This window comes from Lipomyces doorenjongii, assembly GCF_038497915.1.
Source record: "Lipomyces doorenjongii strain NRRL Y-27504 unplaced genomic scaffold V1508scaffold_17, whole genome shotgun sequence".
Taxonomy (NCBI): domain Eukaryota; kingdom Fungi; phylum Ascomycota; class Lipomycetes; order Lipomycetales; family Lipomycetaceae; genus Lipomyces; species Lipomyces doorenjongii.
The window spans coordinates 106,169-129,820 of NW_027118084.1; the positions used below are offsets into that span (position 1 = coordinate 106,169).

The 23,652-nt window shown below is 47.6% G+C and overlaps 9 protein-coding genes across 9 annotated transcripts; 4 read left to right on the forward strand and 5 right to left on the reverse strand.

Annotated features, from left to right (window-relative positions):
* Positions 1-728: 728 nt before the first annotated feature.
* V1508DRAFT_431900 (uncharacterized protein) lies at positions 729-1,140 on the reverse strand (the record flags this gene model as incomplete). Its single annotated transcript, XM_066941937.1, has 2 exons — positions 729-1,072; positions 1,131-1,140. The coding sequence occupies 2 exons, from the start codon at positions 1,138-1,140 to the stop codon at positions 729-731; spliced, it is 354 nt and encodes a 117-aa protein (XP_066796532.1).
* A 3,065-nt stretch (positions 1,141-4,205) lies between these two features.
* V1508DRAFT_77947 (Pex12 amino terminal region-domain-containing protein) lies at positions 4,206-5,990 on the forward strand. The gene is made up of 4 exons (XM_066943053.1): positions 4,206-4,438; positions 4,500-4,763; positions 4,822-5,814; positions 5,875-5,990. Exons 1-3 carry the CDS (start codon positions 4,289-4,291, stop codon positions 5,587-5,589), a joined length of 1,182 nt encoding a protein of 393 aa, XP_066796533.1. The 5' UTR covers positions 4,206-4,288; the 3' UTR covers positions 5,590-5,814; positions 5,875-5,990.
* On the forward strand, positions 5,726-8,270 carry V1508DRAFT_77944 (uncharacterized protein). The gene is made up of 11 exons (XM_066943052.1): positions 5,726-5,814; positions 5,875-6,018; positions 6,079-6,289; positions 6,341-6,403; positions 6,467-6,920; positions 6,972-7,085; positions 7,140-7,334; positions 7,391-7,538; positions 7,599-7,615; positions 7,668-8,046; positions 8,100-8,270. Exons 2-11 carry the CDS (start codon positions 5,922-5,924, stop codon positions 8,156-8,158), a joined length of 1,737 nt encoding a protein of 578 aa, XP_066796534.1. The 5' UTR covers positions 5,726-5,814; positions 5,875-5,921; the 3' UTR covers positions 8,159-8,270.
* A 73-nt stretch (positions 8,271-8,343) lies between these two features.
* V1508DRAFT_415286 (amidase signature domain-containing protein) lies at positions 8,344-10,654 on the forward strand. Its single transcript, XM_066940045.1, has 6 exons — positions 8,344-8,501; positions 8,638-8,900; positions 8,954-9,091; positions 9,147-9,445; positions 9,502-9,506; positions 9,561-10,654. The coding sequence occupies exons 1-6, from the start codon at positions 8,470-8,472 to the stop codon at positions 10,489-10,491; spliced, it is 1,668 nt and encodes a 555-aa protein (XP_066796535.1). The 5' UTR covers positions 8,344-8,469; the 3' UTR covers positions 10,492-10,654.
* V1508DRAFT_78028 (uncharacterized protein) lies at positions 10,614-11,836 on the reverse strand. Its single transcript, XM_066943054.1, has 3 exons — positions 11,421-11,836; positions 11,304-11,370; positions 10,614-11,257 (listed from the first exon to the last, which is right to left on the reverse strand). Exons 1-3 carry the CDS (start codon positions 11,487-11,489, stop codon positions 10,737-10,739), a joined length of 657 nt encoding a protein of 218 aa, XP_066796536.1. The 5' UTR covers positions 11,490-11,836; the 3' UTR covers positions 10,614-10,736.
* Positions 11,837-12,184: 348 nt separating this feature from the next.
* V1508DRAFT_396772 (uncharacterized protein) lies at positions 12,185-14,261 on the reverse strand (the record flags this gene model as incomplete). The annotated part of the gene is made up of 3 exons (XM_066938118.1): positions 12,185-12,673; positions 12,722-12,871; positions 12,921-14,261. 3 exons carry the CDS (start codon positions 14,259-14,261, stop codon positions 12,185-12,187), a joined length of 1,980 nt encoding a protein of 659 aa, XP_066796537.1.
* Positions 14,262-14,866: 605 nt separating this feature from the next.
* V1508DRAFT_415293 (uncharacterized protein) lies at positions 14,867-16,463 on the reverse strand. The gene has a single exon (XM_066940046.1). It carries the CDS (start codon positions 16,393-16,395, stop codon positions 14,971-14,973), a length of 1,425 nt encoding a protein of 474 aa, XP_066796538.1. The 5' UTR covers positions 16,396-16,463; the 3' UTR covers positions 14,867-14,970.
* Positions 16,464-17,046: 583 nt separating this feature from the next.
* On the forward strand, positions 17,047-19,686 carry V1508DRAFT_384688 (P-loop containing nucleoside triphosphate hydrolase protein). The gene is made up of 3 exons (XM_066937777.1): positions 17,047-17,655; positions 17,712-19,360; positions 19,419-19,686. The coding sequence occupies exons 1-3, from the start codon at positions 17,136-17,138 to the stop codon at positions 19,611-19,613; spliced, it is 2,364 nt and encodes a 787-aa protein (XP_066796539.1). The 5' UTR covers positions 17,047-17,135; the 3' UTR covers positions 19,614-19,686.
* On the reverse strand, positions 19,623-22,303 carry V1508DRAFT_368913 (P-loop containing nucleoside triphosphate hydrolase protein). Its single transcript, XM_066937425.1, has 3 exons — positions 21,956-22,303; positions 20,147-21,899; positions 19,623-20,096 (listed from the first exon to the last, which is right to left on the reverse strand). Exons 1-3 carry the CDS (start codon positions 22,216-22,218, stop codon positions 19,740-19,742), a joined length of 2,373 nt encoding a protein of 790 aa, XP_066796540.1. The 5' UTR covers positions 22,219-22,303; the 3' UTR covers positions 19,623-19,739.
* Between the last annotated feature and the right edge of the window lie 1,349 nt (positions 22,304-23,652).

A 23,652-nucleotide genomic window follows, 5' to 3' on the forward strand; every position in this document is an offset into this window, starting at 1 on the left:
CTCACCGGTGACCAAATTCACAATGGATCTAGATGTAGCGACGAATGGTTAGGGGTTGTTTAGTTTCGCAGTCTGGTCACGTGCCACTGAACTTTACGACCTTTATAATGGTGACCAAAGAGTGGGTGATCTTGACCACAGTGCCAGGACTGTCATCATGATGGAGTAAAGCTTTACCTCGATCCCGGTGAATATAATAGATGGATGCCCTCAAATGTCATTTTGTCGCGTCACGTTGGACAGAATGTTAATGTATTTAACACGTAAAGTCATATTCATTGAAAGTCTTCATGCGGCTAGCATTACACCGCGAGCCACAGGAATATCTGCAGCTGCCATTTGACGCCCGAACCTATCGTACGTAAAACGGCTCTGTTCGACGACAATCTTTATGTGCTAGTGCCTTTCTCTTCTCTCTCTTAATTGTATGAATTTCTCTGACAATATAAGGGCAAAAGTAACTAACCAAGCCTCATGCAGTCATGACTGACTTTGGCATAGAAAGAGAATCAAAAACGCGGACGGTTTCCTAACACTTAGCCATGATATGGTTACAAAATCAGAGTCAGGGAAGGCTGAGAGTAGCTGCTGATCAAGCACCAGGAACGACCGGATTTCTGGCAAACAGAAGACGCAATTGGTACGCCAAAACATAAGTAATGGATAAATGTTACTATGATGAAATTCGGCGCGCCATGGGAAACGCCCGTGGACTTCGGTGGGATTAGTCAACTGCGCGAAGGAAGTGGAGTATCCGACCGGGACAAAATCATGCCGTGAAATGCATAAGTCGAGAGCGCATTCATGACGGTGACTTCTTGGCCGCCGCCGGGGGTAGCGGTCGAGAGGAATTGGCCAACATATTTACCAGCGAGGGCTGCCTTTGCCCAGAGCATCGCAATCGGATAATCCGGCTTGGGAGCTGCGTACATCTTCTGGAGGACCTTCGTAGACAGAGTTTCGGGAATCTGGTAGATGGTCGCGAAGTCGCCGGCCTTGTCGATGCCGGCCTTCTCGGCCTCAGCCGTTTGGGCAATGTGGCCGTACGTGGAGTAGATAATGATCTTTTTTTCTGTTGCCAGCAAAAGGCACTACCAATGACCATAGAAGTAGAGCAGACATACAGCAACCTTGCGACATTAAGCAATTGACTGACTGCAACTTAGAGGGAAAGAATACCACTGCTATAGGAGAAGAAAGAAACGGAGATGACAAGAGGGCTATATATCGAGAGAGAATTTGCTAAAGAAGATCCACGAATCATTAAGTCAGCCATTCAGTAGTCGCCGTCAAAGCCTTGACTACGTCATTGGTAGTAATTGATCGAACCGGTAAGCGCGGCTTTGGATGCCGTTTTGTTGCCGTACTAGCACGCGTGTAATGGGTTGTTTGGGACACGATAAGCTTGACAAACGTGTTGTCAGTCGCCGAGTCATCAGGGCCAGGCCAGACAGAGCTCGGCGGTTCTGTATGCGGCTCAGCGGCTCTAAGCCGCACCCCAGCACCCGAACATCCGCCATTACCAGGCAACCACGAGCTCCTTGCGGGGTAGCCAATGAACTCGAGGCAACATGCTGCGTGCTTACTGCATAGTTGCTGAGACTATACGCTTTCGTCCACCAGTTCGTGATAGCGATCCACATCTGCACTATCCAACAAAGAGTACATAATATCTACAGAATGGCCTCAACAGCTGTCTAGCCGTCGTTGACTGCCACTGATGGTTCGTCTCAGTCATGACGACCATTAAAATAAACGATTTCCGCTAGCCCTGTTCCTTGTTTGCCAAATGCAAACTTATGGGGTGGCATGCCACTCCAGAAACTAAGACGCGCCTTCCATAGATTCCTCATCAGTTAATAGTAGCTATCATGGCCAAGCACATTTCGGCTGCCTGGTTTGGCATTTCGCAGCTCTCAAGCAAAACAATCAAGTCAACGTGCTTGCTTCGTGCTTGCTTCTCTAGCAATCATCAAGCACAAAGGTTGACGAAAATTTGTTGAAATTCCTAAAGGTTCTCACAAAGAATTCTAGCACGGCAAGACTCGCACTTTCGACAGTACTTTTGAGTCCTTTACTGTTAGCGCAATCGTTCAATTCGGAGGTGAGTAAAATGGGGATTAGCAAGGACACAATTGTACACTTGACGAAAATGTATTACCTGTGCTGCACCAACGAACGTGATTAAATTTGGGATATATTCAAGGGCAACTTCAACACACGGCTGCGACTTTGGGTGTAGTTCCGGGGAAACCGGGGTAATGTAAGGGCGTTGCATCGATAATTCCAATAGCGTTAGGTTAGTACTCGGTACTAGGCTAGAAATAGATATTGCTAGGAAGAAGCGAACCGCCCATTGCTCATCACAAAAATACTACATGAAGCTATTCGCGCCAACATCAACCACCACGTCCTTAAATTAGAATAACTAGAGCTGAAATATATAGCTATTTACTAGGACATTTCCTTATAGTATGGCTAAGCTCACCACAGCCGCTGCAGCGACGTGGAGTGCGATGCGCGCCAACCCAATTCGCCTCAGGCTGTTCATCAGAATGCTCATTAAGTTGATCATTTACCTCCTGAAAACGGTCACGAGCCTCCACTACAGTCAGAACTTGATCAGCGGCTAGTTAAGCACGTTTCCTAGCTTTCTTCTTAATCTGGCGTCTCCTCAATTTATGTTCCAGTAGGAGGCTTCTTTCCATAGCGTGATGGCAACACTTCCACGATCTGATTGATATGCTTACGGATGGGGCTACTCGAGATATCTGGTAGCTGACGTCTCCTACTGAGGCTCGTATGCACCTCTGGGCCTTCCGGTCAAGTTGGCTAGCTGTCCGCGGTGTTGGTTGGCTCGATTTCTCCTGGCTACTGCCCTCAGTAACTGGGGATGGTGTACGTAGTTGATAAGTGATTTTCTCAAGTACCCGATCAGATCAAAAGGGACCAGTCCAGTTCCTGCGAATCCGGCACGTATATTCTGTACATTCAACGCGGTGGCTCGTACAGCAGGGTAGACGTGTAGGAAGTCTTCCTTATCGATATGGTTTCTCCCGGACCGCATCATCCCCTCAAGAGCCTCATATTCTCTTTTCAGGGTCCAAAACAACCTACGTCCAACGGCTGGAGTCAGTGAGACGAATGGGCCGGCATACAGATCTATTGTAAGACGATGACGAGGAAGGGGGGCAGAGCCATATTTATAACCAGACGAGAAGCACATAAGCTGGGAGAGTGGGCGACGCGCGCAACAGCATCCGATCTGTGTAACGCCAGAGTCTTGGCAAGACAGTCATGAGTCATCGCTCCGAATGCGAAATATTAATTAATTGCATTCTGTATTATTACAGGAAGAACGCGACGCGTGTTTGCATCGCGTTCGAGCGTGTTAGACTTGCCGCACTCGAGATGCGCGCGGGGCAGGCAATTTCGAATAAAGGCACGATAAGGTGGCGTTCGGTGGATGAACGATATGGTGCGGGACAGCAAGAACGGACCACTTTTTTTACTCCACTTCCAGGACCATCACAACACACCACCCCATCGATATCCTCTTAAAAAAATCAGTCGATAGATTTACTAATAAAATAATAATTTTGCAATTTTCTGGTTAAATGAAAATGAAAAGCTGCCGAGCGATACTTGATTATGTGAGGTCACTTTTACTACGAGACCTTTCACGTGATGCGCAAATATATTTTTAATTACGCCGTTATGCCATAATGCACGCGAAGTTTAAGTTAGTCTTTTGAGATCTCGTATAAATCACATCGAAGACTCCCGGAGTCATTGGAACTAGAGTGAGTTTGTACGTTAGCTTCAGTTTGATAATAGGTTTTGTCATTATCTAGAGTCTATTCCCGATGACATTCGAAAGTATCAAGAGCCATTGTATGCTTTCTAGATGGTTTTATAAGCAATGCATTATGCATTTACGCAAGGGTTAGGTCTAATCTAATTGGCATACTCGACCACAGTACCCGGTTGTCTTGCTTTCCCTCACCATCGAAATCTGATACCACCACTAAATTGTCAGGGCAAGGGTGTTACAAGTTCGTGGTAGAAGCGGTTTGACGCCACGTGACAAGCAGTAAGTGACCTCAACCTCGGCAAATACTCATATTTATATTATCAGATATAGATATATTGACACGCTCGCTTCTGCATTAAACTTATTTCCGTAGCATTATTGCACGGTGATTTCCTATTAGGCATTCGTTAACTAAGCTGAACAGCTGAATCGTTAGCGTCTTCTTGCATTGATAGTCGTATTGGCCCCATTGGAATGACTCCAACTGTCCCGAAAGTATTGTCGCGGCTCTGGACGACGAGTTATCCATCTACACGAGTAGGACAGCTTGATGGTGCATTACTAGATGACGAATTATTTGATGTTCTGAAGTCTGAATTTTGGGAATGTTCAAAATTCGTCCAGGTCAGTTCGAATGGATATTTTCAAGCTCCATCCGAATCACTGACATTTTCGTTGCATCTAGTCTCAAATCAAGGAGCACTACACAACCGAATTGCAACTTTTGCTCAAAGCCCTATTATGGAAATTTACAGTTTGGGATAACTCAGCAACGTATGGTGGACTCTTACAGAACCTCAGAATTGTTGATTCTAGAATATTGAGCAAGGGCGTTTTACGAAGTCCTTCTCGGCGGAAAAAGCTAGCCATTGGGCTGTTCACCGTTTTTGGGGATTATATATGGCAGAAGTTGCTTGGTTATATGGCAGAAAGAGCCTGGGACGAAAATGTACGTCGGTATTGCCAATTTCTCGTTTTAGACAGCGCTAACGATATTCGCCCCCTAGCCGACACTATGGAAGCATCGGCTATACGCACTTTGTCAGAGACTTGACTCTCTGTATTCGATTCTGGACCTGCTAAACTTTGTCTCATTTTTATTTGATGGGAAATACCCAACCGTATTTTATAGATTATGCCGGTTGCGCATGGTTTCATCTTCGCGTTCCCTGTCTAGAGAAGTTAATTTTGAGTTTTTGAATCGACAGCTAGTATGGAGCGAATTTACGAATTTTTTGCTGTTTGTGCTACCTCTCATTCATCTTCCAAGGCTGAAGAAGAAGCTCAACAAGGTGATTACGAGTGCTTCGTCGACAACTGACACACCTGTAGGGCAGTTGTCGTTCTTACCAGAACGAACATGCGCGATCTGCTATCACCAAGACTCCAAGATTGGGGCTGTGTCATCCTCGACCGCTGATCCTGCATCCGTCGGAGTGGGGAATAATGACATCGCAAATCCTTACGTGGCTGTTGAATGTGGGCATATTTATTGTTATGTGTGTCTCGTAACTCAGATTGAGGAACAAGAAGGCGAAGGTTGGCTTTGTCTTCGATGTGGTGGACTAATCAAAAAGGCCAGGCCATGGATAGATATTGAGGGGTCAATTGCAGACTCATTAAGAGAGGGCGAAGTCGCAGAGGCCGAAGAAGTAGACACTCACGCTATAGCCCGATACAGTTCTGACGAGGAGCCATCTGAAGATGACAATTCCGGGAGCGAGAATAGCCAGGACTGGAGTAAGATAAAGTTTGATGCAGTGGATTCAAGCTAGTCCCAGGTTACTCATGTGTTATAAATGAATATGAAGCATCATACAGGAACTCGGTAGTCCAACGATCACTATGTTTATACCTAGATACGGGTTACTACTTCCGTGCGATGAAACCCTAAACCAATCTTGGCAAGGTCATTGGCACTTGCCCGGAAATAATTAAGCTTTATACTCCCCCGCAATTTCGTGAGGCACGAAGCATGTGCACCAAAGCTGTCCGATTTGGTGAGATCCATTCTTCCACCTGGCCCTTTTCATACAAAGAAATCTTCTAATTACTGCAAGGCTGCCCGTCTTACATTCTATACTGAACGCCTACCGCTATTGTGGTTATGCCTGCAGCTAGTTCCACAAGTGGTTTCTTTCAAGAAAGTCCACGGCTTCAAAATCAGTTTCTATTTGATCGGTCACTCCAACGAGTTCTAAAGTGTACGTCCACGATTAATATTGGATGCTGCGTTTTGTCTTCTTCTGACAGGTGATACTCAGATTATGCTCCGAAAAAAGTAGTCTGGTCCGTCGTACCGGAACTTCAACGATTTGGTGCCTATGTTGTGTCAGAGGAGATCTTATCCTGGGTAGCTGACGCAGAAAGAAACCCGCCAACTGTGGATCAATTTGATACATTTGGAAAAATCAGGAATCAGCTAAACACCAGCGAGGGATGGAGAATGATGAAGAATATTGCGGCCACGGAAGGGTTGGTGTGCGTAAGGAATTGTATTGCCTGCGCTGACTTATTTCTAAATAGGATCATTGCCTTAGCATATGAGAGAAAGTACAGTGAATATAGCAGAGTAGTGCAGTTTGCAAAGTAGGTAGTGATGAATTATGGAGACTGAGCTCTATATTGGGGACCGTTCTAAGCGAAAATCAGGTACTACCTGTTTGCGCCTTCTTCAGCAGTGTTTACGTGTTCACTCGCAATGACAGATGGATGCGCACGGGTGATAGAACTGTATTCACCTACTAATAAGGTGTATGATCATCTCATATCTCGTGACCCTAGGCTGTTTTGGACGTCTGGCCAATGGATGACCGAACGAACTGGAGGTTCGGACGTCTCAGGAACGGAGACCTTTGCTACGAAAACCTCCAAGGACCCGTCTGGAAAGCAAAAATACATTATCAGAGGATTCAAGTGGTTTTCTAGTGCAACAGATTCAGAGGTCACAGTGTTACTTGCAAGAGAACGTGAAGGGGAGAAACTGAGTTGCTATTTGGGCTATGTGAAGGATGGTGGTGCTCGTATCATTCGTTTGAAGAACAAACTTGGCACTAAAGCGGTACCCACGGCTGAGCTTGAGCTGAATGGATTGAACGCCGAACTGGTATTCTCCTGCACATTAGTCAGTCGTTGGAATCTGCTCTAACAAATGTAGATTGGTTCTCCGCAAAAGGGAATTTCCGTTATCGCGACCGTGTTGAATATCACCCGAATTCACAACAGTGTCAGTGCCGTCTCATTTCTCAGAAGGGCAGTAGAAATTGCAAAGGTCAGAAACCGTCAGGTCGGTCTTTCGAGAATTTCGTTTCTAACTGTTCAATAGGCCTTCTCCATGGTTCGCAAGGTTTTTGGTAAACCGTTGTATCAAGTCCCAGCGCATGTGAGAACACTTGCGGACCTGGAGGTACAGCTCCGAGCCATGACGCACCTTACGTTCTACTGTGTTTCTCTGCTGGGCAAGATCGAATGCAATGTCGCGAGCAAGCAACAAATTCTTACGCTGAGAATTCTCACATCAGTGAGTCCATATGGTAGCTGCGATATTACAGTATGGAAAACTAATAGCTCCGGCAGATCGTCAAAGCCATCACCGCAAAAATAAGTTTGGCGGGTATATCAGAATGTATGGAAGGCCTGGGCGGTGTAGGATATCTTGAAAATGAGCCTGAACTCAATATCGCGCGCATCGAGAGAGATGCACAGGTTCTTTGCATCTGGGAAGGTGAGGAATTTACAGTATTCTCCGTCCTATTGAGCGCATGTGGCTAATTCCAGGATGTAGGAACTACAAACGTTTTGGTATAATCGCCAGTTATAAAACAAAGAGCTTTATGTTAACCTTGTTGATTAGAGTGATGACTTTATCCGTGCTGTCAAGAATCATGCCGATTCTCTAGCTGTAATCTCACAATATTTCGCCGACACCATCGGTGGCATTAAGAGCAAAGGCGTCCTAGCAGAGATGTCCGAGGAAATTTTCACTTCATTTGAGGAATGGAGAGATTATATTGCGAACATAGAACTGGACACCTTGCGGCCCAATGCTAGAAAAGTCGGACTGTTCCTTGGAGAATTGATCGCAAGCGCCTTGCTCGTCGCTGACGCCGCAACTGACAACGACACTGTGGCCGTTGAAATTGCTAGGCGGTACCTTGCGAATGTCAAGGGTAGAGACACGTTTAGCAGTCTTACAGCGTGTCAGCTCTGCGAAACTAAGATTGCTGAGTTAGGTGTGTCATATTCTAATGGATATTGCTTACGACATTTTAACTGATTCTTAAAGATATCTTGATCGTCTACGGATCTAAGATTGCGAGTGGTATATTGACGCCGAGATTGTGATTTATAATGGTCAACTGCATATATTAAACGATAATTTGAATTTTGGATCTGCATAGCATTTTAGCTCATTTATGTAACTAGAAAATCACTAAATTTCATATGTAATATGATATGATATGATCAGTCACCGCCGGCGCAGTTGAGTGAAACTCTAATTGCGCTGGCTTATCGTAGAACTGTGACAGGTGTCGTGGGTATGGACCCGATCGAGGAAAGCTCCTCAGCTCGGGGTTGGGATCCATTTCCAGCGGAATCTTTGACTTTTCTAACCGGAAGCATCTAATCGGGCACTATATCTTATTTGAGATCAGATGTTTGCATATTTGAAGTACAAGGAAACTATGTAAGTGCGGATATGCGGACTGTCCTAGGTTAAGTGCACTTGCACGTGCACCTCTTCCACTATACACTATTGAATGTGCTAGTCACCAGAGGAGCTGTCATTTTCTGAGAACTAATATGATTACATGTTAATGTAGTGCTGCTAAGCAAAAGGAGCGTGCAGACCGCATTGCGGAGCTCATGCCCGTCTACGGCACTCCTTTGACCGCCGAAGAAGTCAAAATCTTCCGGACCTCGGTGCCTGAGCTGGTTGCTGAGGTGCACAAGGGCCTCGTTAAGCCAATTGATGTTCTACACGCGTATGGAAAGCGTGCGCTGAAAGCGCAGGAAAATACAAATTGCTTGACTGAGATTCTGTTCAAGGATGCAGAGAAGCAAGCAGAGGTCTGCAACAATCATGGTATATAACTGTCTAGCGCGGAAGCGAGAAAAGTGCTCTAAGTGTTCTATTAGGATCACTTGCTGGCCTTCCGATCTCGTTCAAGGATACTGTTTCAATTAAGGGCTATGACTGTACTCTGGGTATTGCAATGCACGCGTTCAAGCCTCTGGAGAACGATGCACCGCTAGTGAGGCTGCTCAAGGATGCCGGTCCGTCAGTGCTTTGCTAGTTTAGCTACGACTAAATCATTCTGACAAGTAATAGGTGCTCTTCCCTACTGCAAGACAAACATTCCGATGACTCTACTGTCATATGAATCGTATAACAATATCTGGGGACGAACGGAGAACCCGCACGTAAAGGGTTACACTCCTGGTGGTTCTAGTGGTGGTGAAGCGGCGCTCCTTGCGTACGGTGGGGGCCGTGTCGGCTTGGCAACCGACGTTGCCGGCTCTGTCCGGGTTCCTTCCCATTTCTCTGGATGCTACACTGTAAGATCGTCTTTTGGTCGCATTCCACGTGCTGGAAATTGCACGCCGACTCGTGGGCAGGATGGTATAACTGTATGTAGCCACACTCTAATTCAATTGTGATTGTTCTGGTACTAACATTGGCTTAGTCGATGTAAGAGCGTTGGGAGCTAAATGGCTAGTGTCTCAAAATGCTAACGTAAACAAGCTATTCTCCGATGACGCGCTCCTTTGATGATCTCGAGTACGTTTTCAAGGCAATCATTGACATGAAGCCATGGGAATACGACTACACTGTACACCCTATTCCGTGGCGTGAAATTACTCTGCCCAAGAAGCTGAAGATTGGAGTCATGTACTCTGACGGTGTCGTCGATCCGTCCCCAGCTTGTACTCGTGCGCTCAAGCAGACTGTCGACGCGCTCACCAAGCAGGGCCATGAGATTGTTACGTTCACGCCACCATCCCCAGTTGATGCGCTCCGTATTTCCACGCAACTGATTCTCGCTGACGCCGGCCGTGTCGCCACGTCTCAGATTGCCTGGTGCGAGCCGTTTGACAAAGGTGTCACCAAATTCCTTCGTATTGCCCGTCTTCCCCGATTTATCAAGAAGATTTGGGCCTGGTGGTACCTGCGAGTCAAGGGTGACGCCGTGATTGCCTCTCTTCTGAATAACTGGAACGAGAAGACCATGCCAGAGCATATGGATCTGGTTTATGAACGCGAGGGCTATCGAGCTCAGTACTTCAAAGCGTGGAAGGAGAGTGGGATTGACTTCCTTGTTACTGTGCCGAACGCGACACCGGCGTTGCCTCACAACGGTATGTTTGAGTCGTTTGCGTCAATTGGGTACGCAGTTATGTTCAACTTGGTCGATTATTCGTCTGGTGTTATTCCTGTTACGCACGTCGACAAGGAGTTGGATGCTCTCCCAGCCGATTTCAATTTGAAGAAACTTAACTATGTTGCTAAAGGCGCCTATCGTAACTACAATGCCGAGAAGATGCACGGGTTGCCTGTTGGAGTACAGATTGTTGGGCAGAGGCTCGAGGAAGAGAAAGTTTTGAAAATGATGGCGTTGACTGTTAGTGCACTGAAGGACATTGGCGTCGAGTACGAGCTACTGAACGAGATTTGAGTGCTGCAGCGAGACTTTTAACCCCGAAAAATGTGTATGCGAATGACCCGTTTATCAGTTAGCTGATGGTGAATCTCTATTAAGGTATTATCGAGACAAGACTATATTTTACAAATGCCATAATATGCATTATAATTCACAATCGAAATATACGAACAATCCAAGCATCAATACTCCGAGTTCCCAAAAGATGCAATCCCGACAAACTTCGTAACCAGGCACTACTCGACCAAGACCACGGAGTATTACAGAGAATCCACGACCTGAATGTCCAGGCAAGAAGTGTAAAACTCAACTGGTGCATTTTGTTCGCACGGAGGTATTTTTGGGAAATGCCACGCCCAGATGAGATTATACGTCCCTGGCTCGATGTCCTTGGGCAAGTAGAACGCACTAACGCATGGCTGCGCTTTCCTTCCGTACCTGTTATCGTTCCCCACAGCACATTTTCCGTCGTCAAAGGAGAAAGGGCCAGCAAGTAAATTGTCGACGTTTAACATATCTGCCACGGTAGTTAATTGCGTGCCATTAGTGGAGCCCCAAAGCCAGGAGTAGTAACCTGGGTGAGGCTGCATGTCGGGCGGGAGTTGATCGACCGTGACGTGACCGTTTTCATCGTAGAGAGCTGTGATGTTGTCGCCCGGTCGGGCGGTGAGCATCGGGTACATCGATGAGTACGTCATTGATTGCTGGCTTGTCATACACAGAGGGGTAGTGGAGGTCGGGTCCATGAGGTGGTAAGTTTCATCGGCATCAATGTGGCCCTCTTGATATCGTTAGAAGCAATTAACAAGTTTGTAAAATCAACATACGATAATTACGGATGTAGCCTACAGAGGTTACAGTCCCGTTGGGATCAGTGGCATACAATACGTCAATCTAATGATGAATTCAGCAATGTACTGAAGTTCAGGCCTCAGATGACTCACCCATGAATGAGCTGTCGTACTCTGAATCCACCCCAATGGTAAAAGCAGTGTAAATATTCTCCGCAACATGGTGGCTGACAATGCACGCGAGTGTCGTAGGATATCGCGAGAGAGCTAATAAGACCGTTGACCTGAAGCCATGCCAGCGACACCGACGTCGGGAATCGGACGCTTTATCATAGCGTCGATATATGAGATGACACATGGGAATTGGCAATTGTCAGACAGGATCGCACGGAAAACCGGAGATTCCAAAACATGATACTGTCTTCTGCTGGCAACCGAAATGGCGGTTCGTCTTGCGCCAAGCTAAGGGGGGACATGCTGTACCTGCGTCTCGGAGTTGATGACCGCACATAAGCAAATGTCGCGCACAGACAAGGATGTTCAGGGTCCAGGGAGCGAGACACAATGCAGCATTGAGATAGCCGCACAGAAAACGCGTTGTCTCAACACGCGCCTCACGCGACTTGATTGCCCCATCTCGTCGACTCCGTGGACAGCCCCTAACTTCTCCCTAGCATTTTGTGACGATTTGTCTCAAAGACCCTCGCTTTCATCACGCGGATACGAATGGGACAAAAATAAATCTTCTCTAAATTATTAACCCACATAAATAGTTATCCAAAAACTAAAATTTAACTTATAGCAACTCATCAACGGGAATCCAAACAACCGGAAGTACTCTTTAAAGTCATATCGCATCATATCAAAATCATAAAGAAGTAAACATATATCTCTCCAATTCGTTATGAATGTTTTCACTAATCAGAAAATGATGGTGTTGGAATAATTTCTTTTAATTTTGCCGCCTTGACCAAGTCAATGACGCATCCAACTAGACTAGCCACAGATGCATCTAACACTGACAACGGCGAGAGGTTGCAGGACATGACATGATTCTTTGCCACCACAACAAGATTGTTCGACGCGATCGACACCCTTGCACGCAGCTTTGTGGCAGTACTAGGAGCGCCCGGTTGTTCGAATGCGTCTGCCTCTGCGAGAATGTTCTTGGTGTTGATCACAACAGACCGAATCATTTCGAAAAAGTAAGACTGCCCACCGGCTTCGTTTGCGTCTGGAGATGCTCTCACTAGCGCATCTATCGATGCCTGGAACTTGGCAAAATAGACCAAGGAAATAACACCATCGTCTGAGACAAATGAATTTACAGGAACGTGCGAAGGTCGAGTGGCCAGTCCTTTACGATCTGGCATCAAGTGAGTATCGCCAATCTGACCAAGTGCCAGCTTACAGATGTCAGTCTCCGATAACTGTACCGATAGGACGTAACGTACCTTCTCACGAAGTTCATTATTTTCCGTTTGTAATTTTCTCACTTGCGACAACAGTCGCTCGGTACGGTCCCGATTCGCAGTCTCAAGCTCCGAGAGGGCCTTTATCTCGCCAACGAATTCCAGGGCTTCCGTGCGAACTTGCTCGGTCACCTGCACCATCGTTAAGACAATTTATAAAGTATAATGTAAAATGGCTTACTTCGTGCTGATCCTGCAGTTTAGTTTTCAAAACCTCATGAGCAGCGAGTAGATCATCGTAATTTTGTTTGAGTTCGTGATACTTGTCAATATCAACGACGCTGTTCTCATCCTCAGACCGCACCATCGACCGAATTCTCAATTTATCAAACTCAGCTTCAAGCACCTGAATCTCAGCATTCATCTTCTTATTCGCAGCCCGAGTCCTGAAAAGCTCCCCCTCTGTGCTCGAAGCCAATTCCGCAGCGGTCTGTTTCTCATTCTCCAGCGCCTCGGTTAAAAAACGGATCTGCTCTTCTTTCTGTACAAGAGTGGTCTTCAATTCTGAGATTTCGTTCTTTTGACTCGTTAATTCGACCTGCAGAGCAGCATGCTTGTCCTGCAACGACGCAAATTGCGTCGAGATTTCTGTAACATCTTTCTCCGAAAGTTGCCGGCTATGGACATGCAAGGATGTCGTAAACGTCGAAACCCGAGCGTGGTTCGGTCGATGCGCGGTTGCGGGTGCGGGTGCGGGTGCTGAAGATGGCTGACCTATATTTTGCATTTGCGACGCGTCTTGTGAGGGGCCTCGTTGGTGGAGAACTGGCTTCAATTGAACGGCATTGCCGTCTAACGGCGCCGAGCTTGTAGGTTGGTTCGAGCGCGTCGACAGCGATGTGGATCCGGCCAATTCGTCGTCCCCCGAGTCATCGCTGCGCTCGATCATTGAAGATTTCGTGGGCACGACAGTGCTTGTTTGGAACGTCTTTGGTACTGGTCGACCATAGACGCTGCTTCCGCCATTGCTCGATGTGGAATTACTTGAGCTATGACCGCTGCTATAATTGCCCGTTGTCGCCTGTCGTTGAGCCGGTGCAGTCACAGGTGACTGCACTTTCGGGACTGGTCCCGCTGGCTGGAGCATCTGCGGGTTCGCCTTCCTGGCTGCACCAGTCTCAGATTGCGGTTGAGATAATCGTCGGGCGACCTCGAAATACACATCAAGAACCAAATCTCTAAACCGAGATGACTGCAAAACGGCAAGATGTTCACGTGTCGTATTTCGTTTAGGATGGAGACCATCCTGAGGAACCAGTGCCTCTGGAACAGTTGGCGTCAAGCCCGCATCTTTGGCAGCTGCAATTGCTTGTCGACGTTGTAGCTCGTCGAAGACGTCCACAGAAAGTTCGATGAAAGGTGCGCGTGGCATCCGATGCAGGCGCTCACGGGACTTTGCTTGGCGCGGCGACGGCGGCACGAGCGACGAGTCCGGAGGCATATTGACGAATGCCTCGAACGCAACGTAGTGGGTGTACAGAATATACTCATTGGATGCTAGATCGTTCTTGTGAGAGGACATTGTGCACGAGAAACTAAGGAATGAGGACGGCAGATATATACACAATAGCGACGCGGGAAGAGAAGTCGAGACCAGACGCGCAGTGACGAACGTGGAAAGGAGAAGCCAAAGGGAGTGCGGCGCCGCGACAAGGCGGACCTGCGATGACGCGTTGGCTGCCAGTCTAAACCGACAAAGTGTGTAAACAAACCAAGGTACAGCTGCCCCTGCGCACGGTAGTGCATTTATGCTGTATCTGTTCTGATGCTTTCAATATATGCATGGACACGCGTAATTAAGCGAGAGGATTGGTTGTCTATAAGGTTATGCACTGTATGATACTAAGTAATAATGGCGTTCCTATCTAGGCTGAAGACAACCGCCGTTCCTGTACATATCGTTCGCACTAGCTCAAACAGTATTACATCTGGCGTCCAAGCTGTTTGACGACACGTGCGGTCAAATATTGAGGTTGACAGTCTGCCACAAGTGGACCAAAAATGCTTGCAATTTGCAGTAACAGCTTCTGAAGAAGCGACAGGAATACCGCAAGAAAAATATCTACACTAATAGATAGTCGGCGAGTATCAATCGTCCAAATTCTATATCGTGCGAATGTCGTAGTATCACTATACAGAGAAATATATTCGAACTATTGGCAATGATGCTAACAAATACATGGTGTATATCTACCGGTCTATTCCTGTACAAAACCTAGCAAATTCACAAACTACGACGTAAATGCCGTACCCGCAACCAATTTCCCATCAACCCAGACCTTGGTAACGTTCCGATCGTCACCATTAAATAGCCACTTGGCTACCAGATCCTCGTGCGTCTTCAGCTCCCACGGAAAGATATCAACCGGAGAGTTTTTGCAATCAAGCGTGATGAGCTGCGCATCCCACTTCTTTCCCGGCAAGAAGTTTCCGAGCTTGTCAGCCAAGCCGCACACTTCTGCACCGCCAACAGTCGCCAGGTAGAGGACTTCTTCGATGGACAACTTATGCGATTCGTCACCTTTCATAGAGAGATGCCTCGACACTAGCAATGCCTGGCGCGCAGTGTGAAGAATGCTGGGCGTGAAGCCGCCGGAGACATCGGTTCCAAGCCCGACTTTGACGCCGGCATCAAGCAGCCATTTAACTCGAGTCTCGCCAGAGGTGAGAGCGGAGTTACTGGCTGGACAGTGGGCGATACCACTGCCCCGTTTGGCAATCAGTGCTCGCTCATCGTCAGTGAGATGGACGGCGTGCGCGAGGATGGTCTTGTCATGGAGTAAGCCGCACTTATCGTAAACACCGGCGTAGGAATCCGCAAACGTGTGCATGCTCTTGACCAGCTCTACCTCGAGCATATTTTCAGAAATGTGAGTCTGAACGGGCAGATTGGTATCTGTCGAAAGCTTTCCAAGCCAGGACAGTAGTTCTTTGCTACAGGAAGCGGCAAATCTGGGAGTGAGAATAGGGCAGACAATGTCGTGGTCCGGATCAATCTTCGTTATGTGCTCAATGACCTCTAAGGTGGCCTTTTGGGCGTCTTCTAGATTCTTGTCACAGTAGTAGTCGGGCGAATTGGCATCCATGCAGCATCGACCAATGAAAGCTCGCTGGCCAGCCTTCAGAGCGAGATCGGCTAGCAGATTTGTACCTGCGGTGTGGACGGTAGCATAGTAGGCAGCAGTGGTCGTGCCGTTGCCGAGAGTGCGCGCGATGACACGGGAGTAGACATCGTCAGCGACTTTTAGGTCAGAGAAAGAAGACTCCAGCGGGAAAGTGTAGCTGTTCAGCCAGTCGAGTAGAGTCGTCTTGCCGAACAGACCGACGTTGGGATACTGTGATGCATGGATGTGCGTATCAAAGAAGCCAGGGAAGAAAAAAGAGGCAGACGTAGGATCGCTCGAGACCACCGAGTAAGAGCCGACCGGCCAAGAATGCTTCTCTGCGGAAGCTTCGGCGGAACACGCGTTTTGGTCGAGAAACTCAATTGTGCCGTCTTCGTCGACGCCGACTGCGGCGGACGGCAGAACTTGAATGTCAGCGAGGGCGAGGCAATGGACGAAGATACCGAAGTAGACGGTGCGCATGGCGATGAAGGAGTTCGTGGAGATAGTTGGAGAGAAGGAGAGTGAGGAAGACGATACTTTTATGGCCATAAAATACGCGTGAAGTTTGACGAGGACGAGATTGACTATCGCGCAGCTACGCGGGGTAACCCTAATTGTTCCACTGGCTCGTAGGCGATCTCCGATGCCATAGGCCCCACCAATACTACTGCGGATCCCGGCTACCGAATTGGCCCCAAATAGCCTGCGAAACCACCGCTATCCCATTGCGCCGTTTCCGACGTATAGTATACTGTATCTACTTGCCGCGGCGATAGCTTCCTGGTCGGAATACTGTAAATGTATAGCTACCGCCGGCGTTATCATGAACGTGGATCTCCCCGGATACGATTGTGGGTTAGGGCATTACTCGCCACGGCAAAATATGAACAGCTACGACTTTTATCATATGACTAACTATTCCAAGAGTCGATAATACCCTCCGGTCAGCGTGGGCGATCTGGTTACGCCTGACGGAGCTTCTCGGCAAACGAAGACAAGAAACATATATTATGATGCCAAACTTATTGTGAGAGGCTTGCTCGGTCTATAATAATAATAATTTCATGTATGTCCCAAGTAAAACGTCTGGGCTTTAGACGTGCAGGAAAACTCTCTTCTTCCATATCAACCACTGTAGTTAGACACAGGGTGCTACCCCTGAAAAATTTCGAATTCCCAACCGCCAACCGCGATGGACAACTCTTTAACGGGCGCCAAAATTTCAAGTTTACAACTGCCGTCATCATCGATCTGCCCTGTATGCACTAATCCCGGCACGCGCAATCAAGATGGCCGGTGGAAAGTCAATAAATCTCAACTCCTCAAAACCACAAGCAAAAGCGGCTCCAAATTCATACCGCGCGAACGGCACTACAACAGCTTCCGCCAATCAGTCCACTGTCAAACAAGAGCCGACTACCGGGTATATAGTACGCCCAACAGTTCCAACGCCTTGTCTTAAATTATTTGCTCATCCTTCAGTTCTGCAAGCACATTACCTAAATCAAGGCGATTTAGTCCGAGTGTGGAAAGATCCAGGGAATACGTCGTCCGCATCTACGGGCACCGGCGGGCCTGGAGCTGTCGGCCAGATTTTCGGCGATGAAAATGTGGGTGGCGAAGTTAATGTTTTACAGCTCTCGATGGGCATCAGGGGTCTTTTAAACGTCCTTCTCGGTGACCGAGTACGACTGGAAAAGTACAAAGGAGTAGTTGGAGAGGTTGAGGAGGTTAGCCTTGATGGGGTTGATCACGGCCCTTCTACGGAGAGTGTAGGCGTCGATCCGGAGGACGTGCGAACTGTCCTTAGTACGTACTATCTCATACAATCTTTTACACTCCGAATCCTTGCTAATGCTGCACAGAGGAAATTAAGTTTGTCTCCCGGAATCAGACAATTTCGACGCCCAACTGGCGAGTAAGAATCCAAGATATTTCGACATCAACTCTACACACTTCCACGCCACTAATATACCGCATCTCACCGTCCACAGAAATTCAGATAAGCCGATCAACGCCGTCGTCACCTGATACTTCATTCAGCTCCCCATTCGTGACTGGTACGACAGCCAGCTATACTCTACTCGGTGGACTTGACCACGAGATAGCACTAGTCCGAAAGACAATCGAACTACCTCTACTCCGTCCTGAAATCTTCTCTCGATTTAACGTCCCGCCACCTCGAGGACTACTATTACATGGTCCATCCGGTACAGGCAAGACGTCTCTCCTACGCGCCATCGCCCATGAGACTTGCGCAGCACATATTCTCAGTATTTCCGCGAGCAGCGTCCTCGGCAGGTATTTGGGCGACACGGAAGCTGCACTACGCAAAGTATTTGAGGAAGCCAAAATGTTTTCTCCCAGCGTAATACTTATCGACGAGCTAGATGCGCTGGCGCCTCGACGTGACGGCGATGCGAGTGGAGAGACAGAGACAAGGATAGTGGCTACGTTGCTCACCTTGTTTGACTCCCTTGCCGCCAATACTTCAGCAGACAACAACGATGAGAATGCAAGTGACAAGCAAGCGAGAGTTATCGTCGTCGCTGCCACAAACCGAATCGCGAGCGTTGATCCTGCGTTACGGCGGCCAGGTAGATTCGATCGCGAGATCGAGCTGCGGATACCTGATGTCCGTGCTCGCACAGACATTCTCACTCTCCAACTACAGAAAACACCCCATTCGCTTTCCGATGCACAGATAGCTAATATCGCGTCGAAGACTCATGGATTTGTGGGCGCAGATATTGCAGCCCTGACAAGAGAAGCTGTGATGTGCGCGGTCGCACGCGGCGATGAATCAAGTATGCCGGTCGAAGAGATGCTGGTCACCAGTGACGATTTTGACACCGCAATGCTCACTGTCCGCGCGTCAGCGATGCGAGAAATCTTCCTCGAAACTCCTAAGGTCTACTGGGCCGATATCGGTGGCCAAGAGGAAGTTAAGCAGAAGTTGAAAGAAGCAGTGGAATGGCCTCTTACTCATCCACAATCGTTCTCTCGACTCGGCATAACTCCCCCACGCGGAATATTGCTCTACGGTCCGCCGGGCTGCTCGAAGACCTTAACCGCCAAAGCCCTTGCAACCGAAGCAGGCCTCAATTTTCTCGCCGTCAAAGGCCCGGAAATTTTCAACAAGTACGTCGGTGAATCGGAGAAGTCGATTAGGGAGATCTTCCGAAAGGCACGGAATGCCAGTCCCAGTATCATATTTTTCGACGAAATCGACGCACTCTCTGCCGCCCGCGGACATGCTGAAACGGGAGGGGATCGAGTTTTGACGAGTTTGCTGAACGAGATGGATGGCATCGAGAGCATGGGAAATGTTATTGTGCTCGCAGCTACAAACAGGCCTGAGATTATTGATTCTGCATTGTTGAGACCGGGGCGAATTGACAGGATGCTCTACGTTGGACCGCCGGACTTGGAAGCTAGAAAGAAGATTTTGGAGGTTAGATTTAAGAGCATGAGTATTGGTTTAGACGTTGATATTATGACTCTGGCTATCCAAGTATGCCCTTGCTTTCGTCGATTTTGAAATACCGATTTTGCTGACGTTGGCTATATAGACTGACGGTTGTTCCGGCGCCGAGATCGTGGCCCTATGTCAAGAAGCGGGGTTGCAGGCCATGAACGAAGACATTGATAGTCCATGCATTTCTGGCTGCCATTTTAGCAAGGCGTTAAAATGTTTGAATAGGTCGATCACCCCTGAAATGGTGAAATTTTACGAGGAATTCAAGGCCGGTATTGCCAAGGTTTAGATCTTTGGATAATTTCGACGTGTATAATGAATATCTGGATGTACGATATATCCTCGCTCGCAACACTCCCAACGCATATTATTTATATCGGGAAAATCTATATACCCCATAGCACGATACCATATATTACAAAATAACCCGATCGTTCACCGAACGACTCATCAACTCCACAAACCGATCATCAAATGCCGGGTCCTGTTTAGCTGTCTCAAGGTTCAACAAAATTTTCTTAATACCCACGCCAATGTCCGCCGTCCGCGTCTGCTCGCTTAACGTGCTCAAAATGGCATGCACTCGTTCGCGGCCATGCCCTGAGCTGGTCTGACCATCACCGTAGATGTCTGCCTCAGTTAAAATATACTCTAGTTCTTGCAGTGTCGAAACATTCGGCACACCAATTTGCGCATCAAATGTGTCGAGGATATCCATCTGCTGCAGCACAGATCGCTCAGTTGTCGTAGCCAAAATCAAAAGTCTACGACCCTGCTTCAGTTAGCATTTTATCCTTCCATGTCGTCACTACTCAGTCTCACCTTAGGAGGCTGCTTCCGCATCAAGACCATCAACGTCTGCAGCACCGCGTTCGAGAATCGGGGACCGATAGGCACCCAGTCAACCAACCTCTCAATATTGTCGACAACGACAACGTTCAATGGACTCTTGTACGCGTCGTTGAATGTCTTGCTAATGGCAGCCACCTTGGCTGCTTCGTTATATCCAACCATCGATTCGGGCGAAATAAGCTTGATAAACGGGAATTCCGACTTCAATGCGATAGTTGCCGCGAGTGCAGTCTTGCCTGCACCGGACGGTCCGTGGAGAAGGACAGATACGAGCGGGGTGTGTTCACTGTTGCGTACTTGTTTCGTGAATAGACCGCCTTCCGCAAGGATACTATTAATATGAGGTGAATATTTGATGATCCCATTCTGAACACAGGTCGCAAGTTCTTCTTCGTTGACACCGAATGCTGGGCGGACTTCATCAAGCGCGTTCATGAAATCCTGTCGATTGACTTTAAGTTTGTCGATATCAGATGACACTCCAGCCACCGTTCCAACTTTGACGTGCCGGTTAAACGCGAACGAGGTAGCAGATTTCACTAAACCGTTCAATTCGGCGCCAGAGAAGTTCTTTGTAAGCGAAGCCAGCTCATCGAGATCGACATCAGACGCCATGACCTTATTGTCACGCATCTTGGTCGTGTGAATTTTGAGAATCTGTCTTCTACCATCCTCATCTGGAAGTGAGATCTCCATGTGGACCTCAAGACGGCCAGGTCGCAGCAGAGCCTCATCAATCATATCCATGCGATTCGTCATGCCGATAATAAGAATATTATTAAGCTGATCAACACCATCCATCTTAGACAGTAGCTGATTGACAACCGAATCAGACACACCAGTGCTATCTCTGTTGCTTCCACGTTGCTTACAAATCGCATCTAACTCGTCGAAAATAATGATATGCAATCCAGATTCCTCCCCCTTGTCCTTGTACTCTTTTTCCGCATCGGCAAACAGCTTTCGGACATTCTCTTCGGATTGACCGACATACTTGCTCAAAATCTCAGGACCGTTGACGATCTTCGGTTCCCTCGCGTTTAACATCTTGCCAATCTGACGTGCCATTAATGTCTTACCGGTTCCGGGTGGCCCATAGAGCAAAATACCCTTCACATGCTGAATACCCAATTTGTCAACCAATGCTGGCGGGAAGATTCGACTTGCAAAGGCACGACGAAAAATTGCCGAGAATTCTGTATCAAGACCACCGATGCCCATATCCTCAAACTTGAAGTTGGGTTGGATAATGGCATTAGCGGCGGGTCGTCGAGCGGATGCTTTCAATTTGATGGGCGAGTCTGCAGCTTTAAAGAAGTTGATCTGGCTATGCTGAGTCAAGATTCCGCGAACCTGGGGATGCGAAGCAGCCGGCGTTGAAGCTGCGCCCTTCTCTCCCAAATCAACGAGCTGAATGGACCGCACAATGATCTTAAACAGCATGGCCTTGTAATCCATAATCATTCGCTGACCCGGCGCAAGAATTTGGTCATGATAAAGTGTGGTGAACCATTTGGCGAGCTCATCCTGATCGTACTGTTGGTCTGAGATTTTGTTGCGACTATTGAATCCAATCTCCAAATCGAGCGAGCCGAGATACGCCTGGCTGCCGCTTCTGAATGGATCAAACGGTGCGATGGTGACATCTTGGCCCAATGACCATCCTGCCCATTCTCGCTGAACTCCGGACGCACCTGCCGTGCCGGGTGGCATTGCCTCAGCTCTAGACCGGGTCATCAGTGCGCGTACAATAAACGTAAAATGTGAGCTTCAGCATACCTTGTCGTGAACACAAATTGATCATCCACAATAACATATTGATCAGATCTAAAATCCTGAGGCGAAACGATGAGTCGATTAGATAGCGCAAGTTCGTTCGTGGGTGCCGACGCGATGCGCATGACTCGGGCTCCGGGAGCGGCATTGCCGCCACGATAACCGGGTGTGTCGAACGGCGTAGGCACTACCCTGCCAAACGAGCCAGTGGAAGATGTAGTCGATGGCGGTTGTGAACGTGAAAATGGTGACCCTTTCGAAAACATCTTGGACTGGTTGCGTGCAAATTCAAACGATTGCAGATATCAAGATGTTCTGTTAACGACAGAAAGAAATCGGTGGCCATCGATGTGTATAGATGATGCGGCGGCGAGAATCGGGGTGCCACCCCGAACGAAAGTTTAGGTAGAACACGTACGAACATCTGTTCCACACAGCCACGGCGTCGTTAGCCAATATCTAATCTCGACATAAGCTGCAGACAGATTAAAATGTTTCGATAGCTTGATGTGAAAATTTTTGACCTTAAATCGTCTATGGTATGTGTATTAAAGTGATAAACTGTTACTAAATTGTTTACTGGAGGACCGAGGCACCAATCTCGCATTTTGATTTGATCTGCTCTTGCTGGTGATAGTTTAGGGAAGATGATTCATATAGCTATTAGCTGTAGATATTATCCAGTTTTGGTTCAGAATCACATACATGGGCAAGAGCCTTCTCACTATTGGCCGTCATGGCGCTTTAACTGGCTAAGATGGACTAAAAGCCTATTGGTTCTATAGTTGAGATCTATATTCGGCGTGATTGACTGGCACTTGATTGCTTTTCTATCAATTAAAGAGATCACAGTTTTACAAATATACGTAGATAGATTCCATGCATCAAGTAACGGTTTCATGTCCGATACAATAGATTATACAATTGGACTGTGCGAGGAAGAAGTCCGCACTAGAACACGCCCGAAGAAAACAAAAGATGACTCTCATTACGAATGCCCTCACACGGCTGTCTTCGTGCAAGATCCGTCCACTACTCTGTAGCCATACGTGTGCGACGGCTTGTCTACGAATGGAAGTCAGCTTATTGTCATAACAGCACTTTGCTGAACGCTGCCCTGCCCAAGGCAGCCTTCAGTTGACAATAGTAAGCCAAACCGCGCCGAGTTTCTTGTCACGATCTCTAAAATGACATATAATCAGATGTATCAGGCCTTTAGTACATTCGTCGAAGAAATCAAGCTTTGCAGTGATCTCTCTATAATTTAACATAATCGACCCCTTCCATTATTGCCTTCGGCCACTGTATGGGTCTTGCTAAAACTACGAATATATCTCTGTTTATATTTTCAGCCCCGATAAGTGATAGTGATGAAAGAACAATGATTCACCGCCTATATCTCTTTGAAGTTGTCCTTAGCTCATTCTCAAAACTTACCATAGTCGAAGCCAAAGTTTGAGTATGCCAATAGTTCTATCCCGTTTACTACTGAGAATATGAGTTTCGGCATGGGTTTAAACCGTGGCGCTTCCACTCTGTTTGCCCACCACGGAGCGGCTTAAATGTATGGGTAATAATTGTTCCGCCGGAAAAGCCTGGGGTTCGCGCAGACACGTTGCGCAGGCACAAGTTGTCATCACTTATTTTTGTCGATCTCATTGATTTGGGGGACGTGGGTTTATTCAAAAATTCACCTACTT